Here is a 7,237-nt window from a genome sequence, read left to right as displayed (position 1 = left end):
TAAATACTCACTTCATATGTTCATTTGTGTAGTAAAACCAGACCGCTCTCATTAAGGAGACAGCTGTGAATTTGCACTGTTTTTGATGGCTACCAAGATTTACAACAGGTGAATGTAAACTCTAGGAAACCTAAATACTGAACTGGTAAGTTTGGCTTATAAAACAGTTGTTTTTTTGTTTGTTTTCTTTCAGCAAACACCCAAAAATCCAAAACAATGTTATTATATTGTTGCAGCTATTTCCTTAATGCATTTCATACACTCTCAAAAAAAAATTACTAAGTTGTCCCTACGGTGCCATAAGGGAAAAAGCTACATCTTTGCACTTTATTTACCCCTAAATGGTACATTTTAGTACTTTAAATCAACTGTACGTTTTTTACCTTGAAATATCAGTTTCAGAATAATTCCGACTGCACATTGTCGTCTGCTCTGTTCTAACCTTTCATCGATTTTGGACACAGCTAATGACTTCATTTAAATGTCCTTGGAAAGTCCTATACCAGCACCAATAGTGCCTGGTTAAACTGACCTGGAGTTGTTTAGTCACCGGCACTGAAAACCAACTCGGTTAATTCGGCCTCTAGTGTTTCCTTATAAATAGGTTTTCAGATGCAGTATACAAATATGGCTCATTCTTTTTTGGTTCAAGCAAGTTCATTGCTGTTCTGTGTGTATGTGTCTGCCATTTCAAAAGGTGCCCACTTCAATAACAATGATCAAACAGGCACTGCAGCACCTGAAGCACCAGAGCAGAGTGTAATTACATCAAACCTTGTGCTGAGCCATAATGAGCAGCCTGCTGTCCTGCAGCAAGATCCTGCCACGAAACAGAGAACACAGAACAGAGAACAGAAAGAGAAAGAGATAAATCGGTCATGAAAAAGAGCCTGTTCTCTGCTCTAGCAGACCCTCATTTGCTCCTCTGTAACTGTGGGCAAAGGGAAAACATGTCAAGTCAGTGTAGACGAGAGGTGATGAGAAGTCACACATTTCTTTTGGGAATGTATAACAGCGATGCAGATGGTTATTGAATTGTTTTTGTAGGTTGTTTTTAGCAAATGTGAGCACATAATGGGACTTGAGTAACTTTGTGAAATATTTACCTATTATATTCAAAGCTGGATTGTCAAAATAACTGTGATGGTAATGGCAACCTCCATAATCCTTCACTCAAAGTCATCAGCAACATCTCAATTTCACTAGCATTTGCCTTTGTGCTGAATTTAATTGAACATAAAGCACAGGGTGCAAAGGTGCTGAAAGCCCTTGGGATAAAAACGCTCTTTTGAAAATATTTTCTCACCAAAACACCTAATTAAAACAGGCCCCACCACAACATTTTCCTAAACAACAGTTAGTTGCAATGCATAACATGACTTATCCATGGGGTAAAATTGATGCAATTTTAATTAATTTTTTTTATTTACACACTTATATAAACAGAATTATTGTGTGTTTGTGTGTGCGTGCATGTGTGTGAAATAACTTATTATTTTAAGCATTAACTGTAATTCCTATAGAACATTCTACCCCTGACAAGTTTACACTTATTTTGCACTTTAGGGTAAACTTTCCCCACTGTGGGGAAGTCGTGGCCTAATGGTTAGAGAGTCGGACTCGTAATCGAAAGGTTGCGAGTTCGAGCCCCCGGCCGGCAGGAATTGTAGGTGGGGGGAGGGAATGTCCAGCGCTCTCTCCACCCTCAATACCACGACTGAGGTGCCCTTGAGCAAGGCACCGAACCCCCAATTGCTCCTCGGGCGCTGCAGCATGGCTGCCCACTGCTCCGGGTGTGTGTTCACGGTGTGTGTGTGTGTGTGTGTGCATTTGTTCACTACTCACTGCTGTGTGTGTGCACTTGGATGGGTTAAACGCAGAGCACCAATTTCGAGTATGGGTCACCATACTTGACAATACATCACGACTTTACTTTTACTTTACTTTTACTTTAGATTTTTTGTGATTTTAAGCCCATCCTGCTGCTTTCAAACTGTGTTCCTTTTTTATTATTATGAAAAGTGCTGTTTATAACATTTATATTTTTGGCACACAATGTAGGGCATACAACTATACATTTTAAAATATTTGTTCTTTAATAAATTAGCCCTGGGTGTAGAATATTTATTTATTTAGGCAAATATGCATAAGTAGTATATTATTATTGGTATAAATTGAGTATTATGGTTTTCATGTTTGTTCAAAAGAATAAAATCATTGGTTTTTCAATAACCAATCAAATATTTTGAAGTGGGACACTAATTCAAGACTAGATCCAATCTGCTTTAAAATGCCACTACTATATAGTAGACAGGGAAGGAATATGGAGGATGCCGTTTCTGAAAAAAATAGTTTTCCATAAGTGAGAAGAAATTTGTTTTAAAGCATGTGCAAAGTGGGCTCAGCAACTGTGACAAACACAATCAAGAGTCATTTCCGAAACATGCCTTCAGCATTGTAGCTGTTGAATATACATTGTTTGGTTACTAAAAACAAGAAAATGTTTTTGTTCCTTTAAAGAATGTTCCAAATGAGCTGTACATGGTTTATCATTTGCTAAAGTTGCTATTTCCTGTATTTCTTTGATTGTTTTACTCAGAAATATTGTCCTATGTTAATTTTGTCTCTATAAACTGGTATTTTATACCATTTACACCGCTCTTTCCCTTGGGGTCCGGATTCTTTTTAGATCCTGAATGTGGGGGTAAAAGCCCCCCTTATTCATTGCCTTTATTTTTAAATGATTTTCAGTAAAGCTTCTTTGATCATATCTTTTCACAGTTGCTTCATCAATCATGTTTTCAATCATCATACACTTTAAAAAGCTTTTCCTTTGTACCCTACAGCTCTGTGTGAGATATACAGCAATACTTTATATTAATCATTTTCACTCATTACTCCATTTGTGTTTATGTTTTCATTTGAATGTAATAGTGTCACATCATTTGTTTACGTCCCTAGATTTTCTCTGTTTCCTACTTCAAAAGGCATGAAAGACATGAAAGAACTGAATGTTCCCATCCTATATTCGTCTTGCAATGAACCCACTACAGCTCAGCCTCTTTGCGCACTTTTTACTTCACAAAATCTCTCTGCACTGTTTTAAGCACGGTGAGAGATGAGATGAGACTGGATAATATAGTATGTGCATTCAAAAAGAGTATTGACTGTTCTCTCGCAATATTTCAAAAATCTTAAAAACACTCCTAATTAAAACCATGTGCTTGCATGTGTGCTAGGTCACATTGACTTTGCCAAGGTAGTCGTTTCCTCTGCTGTTAAGAGTTGTAACTCTGTTTTTAAATAATTCTTTGTAGGAAGGAGAAATAGGAGACATGATGAGCGTGTCAATATAAAGAGTTAATAAGTAATCTTACTCAAATGCACAGTTTGAGTCTTGCTACATAGTTTTCTAATGGTCTCTGTAATTTTAGGAATATCTGAGAAATACCCATGAGAGAACTTATAGTTTTTGAGATAGCTGAACTTCCTGTACTCTTTCACTCAATGTCCTAAACATCCACATACAACATGCTGCAATCCTCCATTACGTCACACTCAAGCTACATGAGTGCTCATCATCATGTTTTGAGAGATAATGGTTATTGACATGGAAAAAAAAAACTTTCAAGATTCTGCTTTCAGTAAGGAGATATAGACAGTAACCAAATGCTTTTCTTGTTTATGTTCAGTTATTTCACTTTAATTGCAATGAAAAGAACCTATTCATTGCCATTAAAGTGAAATTACTGAACCTACACATAGGAGCCAAATAAAAATGATAAAAATGCTCATTTTAGAAGCAAATTTCAAATGGCACATGGAGGCTTTTGCATATGAACCCTAATATATATATATATATATATATATATATATATATATATATATATATATATATATAGTGTGTTCTTAAGATGTTTGAATATATATATATATATATATATATATATATATATATAAGATATATATATTAATCTTCAATTGCATTTTGTTTTAAAACGTAAAATTAGGAGTTGTCTGTTGGATCTAATAGTATGAGACCATTTGAATTTTATGATGTCATTTTATTCATAAATATGACAAAAATAAATATGGAACCAGTAAACAAATATGTAAACAACTCACATTTGGCCATTTATTCTAACAGGAGCATTTGTGGTTTGATATGTAATGTCTGCCTTAAAGCCAAGACACGGTTTCACAGTGGAACACATTGTAAATCAGTGGCAGTGGCAGGTTATACATTACACATGCACATTTATCACATTCACTTGTCATTTTGTGGATTATGAAGAGTGGCCAATACAAAAATGAAATGCTGGAAATTTCACATTTTAAGTAGAAAGAACATACATAACCTCTGAAGTTAAGATAGCTTATATATAAACATATATAAATATGCAGATTACATAACATTACAAGAGTAAAGAGAATACAGTTGGTTAAAAGTGATGTTAATGGTCCTATTCTCATCACAGCTCAAATAAAATCCTAAGCAAAAACCAGTTTCTGTCTGTAACAGTCATTTAGTTGTAAACTACGTCACAGATGTATTGTTTTCCCAAAGCCAATTCAATGGAATTTCAAGGTTGAGGAGTAGATGGGGGTTATTTCTGTTGATGGTAAAAACATTGTCTGAACAAAACCCATTCAGAACATCACCGTCATGCTCAAGCAGTGGATAACTACACACTTTCAACGCTGCTGCAAAGATAAAAGTGTTACAATCACAATGACGGAACCATCTAATGAACTCCGCCTTTTTACTCATAAACATAAATGAGCTTTATAAAGCCAAATGAGTGGAAGTCACATTATGGCAAAGTTCGTCATATACTTTGTTCATCTAGGAGGAGATGGTTTGGTTAGGCATAACTAGGCAAGCACTGATTGTGGTCAGAAACATGACGTTTTCCTTTCTTCTCTAAACTACAGGGTTTGTTGTCCAATGGTGGTTGAGACAGTTCCAGGAACAGTTTGGATTTTAGGAAGCGCCTGTACGAGTCCTTTTCCATGAGGGTGAAGATTTTACTCTGAGCCTCCTCAAAACAGGATGCGTCACACCTTTCCAGATTCTTTCTAGTGAGTTCTCTAGTGACCGAATCCAAATTCACCTAAAAAAAATTATGGAGATTTATGAGTACAGTTTAGATGGGATAAGGGAATAGATATATTCCAGTCAAGCAGCGCTCTCACCTCGCTAGGGGAATCAGCTTCAACGTATCGCTCAAATATCTTTCTAGCATTCACATTCATCTTGTCCACTGATGTCTGCTTGAAATCTTCACAGGCTTCCCAGAATTCAATGTTCTCTTGACTGTACTCGGACTGTAAAAAGGAAGTGAAAGCCTTCCGACCGTCTGAAAGGAAAGAATTTCAGTGAGACTCAATACACTAAAAAAACAATAAATTGCATTATATATTCAATAATATAATATATATCCAAACTAAAAACAAAATGAATATGAGAAATGGAAATTAACTGAAATAAGTTTAAGTTTGTAATATTTTATTTCAGTTAACATTTATTGTGAATTTTTTAGGTGACTATAATAACCCTGATCCGAAGACATTCAAATCTCCATTTGAACTCATTATTCCTAGGGAGCGGATGCTGAGGAGGTTTTGGAATGAAGACTCTGGGTCAGGACTTTGAGTCTGGGGGGATTCTCTAAAGACTGTCCTAGTGGTTGATGACCCCTGTAGCCCACCAGAGCAGAACACTCAAGCTCTTCAGGGGCCACCAGTGCAGTCTGCGGACACGTAGCACACACTCTGGTGCGTGAAAAAAATATGGTCATGGCCTATCAGACTGACCGAAATACAGTCTCCTTTATCAGAGACTTTAATGAGACCATGGGCTCTTTGACAGCAAATACAAGGCCGAATAAACAAGGGTCAGTGCAGAAGTCTCAGGCTTTTTCTCATTAAATCATTACTATGCTGCAGCCTGTTCATCATTAACACATGCTGGTTTCCCAGATTTGATCAGGATGGTTGATTTATTTATTGCATAACTAAATAATCTTGACACTAACCTTCATTTTTGATTAGGTTGTTAAATGAGGTTTTCCATTTCTCAATTTCAGCAGAAGGGACTCTAGAATCAGAGGAAGGAATAAACAAAATATATAAATGGTTTTGTAAATGTAAATAATATCAGATTAGCTTCAGTAATGTTTAAATACTGTAATATCAAAATATTAATTATCTATAATATCAAAAATTATATTAATGTAAATAATAAAATATTATTGAAAATATAGAATAGAATAGAATAGAATAGAATAGAATAGAATAGAATAGAATAGAATAGAAAAGTAAACTTTGTTGGTCTAACCTTACCTGTTCACCACGGTGACCTTCGCCTTCTCCTTCTCTTTCTCCTTCTCCTTCAGAGACTTCTGTTCTTGAAGTGGATCTGGCTTTTGAAGCAGGAAGCCAATCTTATGCTTTATGTCTTTGGCGCTGTTGGAGAAGTTAACATATAATTAAACGAATCAAAGCAAACTGTAATATCTTGATACCCAAACAGCTGCTTTGTTTTGCTCTTAGTCCAATTCAGAGTATTCAGAGCATGAAAACATATATCATCTTGAACGTTGAACTAAAAATTATAATATCACCAATAATTTCCAATAAGGTAGTTCATACCTTTTCAAGCATGTTGCTGGGAGGGCAGCGAGCCCTTTACACATGGTGCTGGTGTGTAATACAAATCCAACGCTAGAGAAAAAAAGTCTTGAGTGTCACAACGCAGGTCCTCACAATCTCAATGCAGTCTCCTCCTACAACTATCCTTTTATACAGCCCCAGCCTCCAGAACACAACAGCCAGCCAATCAGAACAGAGGCACGAACAAAGCAGACGCAAAACCAAGTTAATTTCCAAAGTTTATTAAAGGAAAGGAGTTTGTTGTACCTAGATCACTGATGTATAATAAACATGAGATGGCATTTTTGTGGTGTACTTGTCCTGCACGTTTTACATGCGTTATTTGCTTTTGGACTTTTTTCTGTACATGTGTGCAATAATAAAAAATAATAAAAAATTAAATTAAATTAAATTAAATTCAAGTCAATTCAATTCAATTCAATTCAATTCAATTCAATTCAATTCAATTCAATTAAAAGCCAAAATTCATAATAATGTAATGTAATGAAATATAGTAGAATTTATAGTGGTTAACTGTAATTTATGTAGCTATAAATGTAATTTTTGTTGGGGTTTTTTACCC

General features: G+C 35.5%; 1 protein-coding gene across 1 annotated transcript; it reads right to left on the bottom strand.

Annotated features, from left to right (window-relative positions):
- Positions 1-4,045: 4,045 nt before the first annotated feature.
- Positions 4,046-6,817, bottom strand: LOC306844832 (regulator of G-protein signaling 4-like). Its single transcript, XM_079377232.1, has 5 exons — positions 6,655-6,817; positions 6,346-6,468; positions 6,039-6,100; positions 5,197-5,360; positions 4,046-5,114 (listed from the first exon to the last, which is right to left on the bottom strand). Exons 1-5 carry the CDS (start codon positions 6,696-6,698, stop codon positions 4,866-4,868), a joined length of 642 nt encoding a protein of 213 aa, XP_079233358.1. The 5' UTR covers positions 6,699-6,817; the 3' UTR covers positions 4,046-4,865.
- Between the last annotated feature and the right edge of the window lie 420 nt (positions 6,818-7,237).

This window comes from Barbus barbus (assembly GCF_936440315.1).
Source record: "Barbus barbus genome assembly, chromosome: 25".
Taxonomy (NCBI): Eukaryota; Metazoa; Chordata; class Actinopteri; order Cypriniformes; family Cyprinidae; genus Barbus; species Barbus barbus.
The sequence above is the reverse complement of the archived record's forward strand: the minus strand, read 5'-3'. Positions and strand labels throughout refer to the sequence as shown.

Excerpts from the sequence above, each read along its gene's own strand:
- LOC306844832 (XM_079377232.1), bottom strand. The coding sequence starts at position 6,698 with ATGTGTAAAGGGCTCGCTGCCCTCCCAGCAACATGCTTGAAAAG. Across the intron at positions 6,469-6,654 it reads CCAGCAACATGCTTGAAAAG|CGCCAAAGACATAAAGCATA; the intron begins GTATGAACTACC and ends CTTCTCCAACAG. Across the intron at positions 5,361-6,038 it reads CAACCTAATCAAAAATGAAG|ACGGTCGGAAGGCTTTCACT; the intron begins GTTAGTGTCAAG and ends CTTTCCTTTCAG.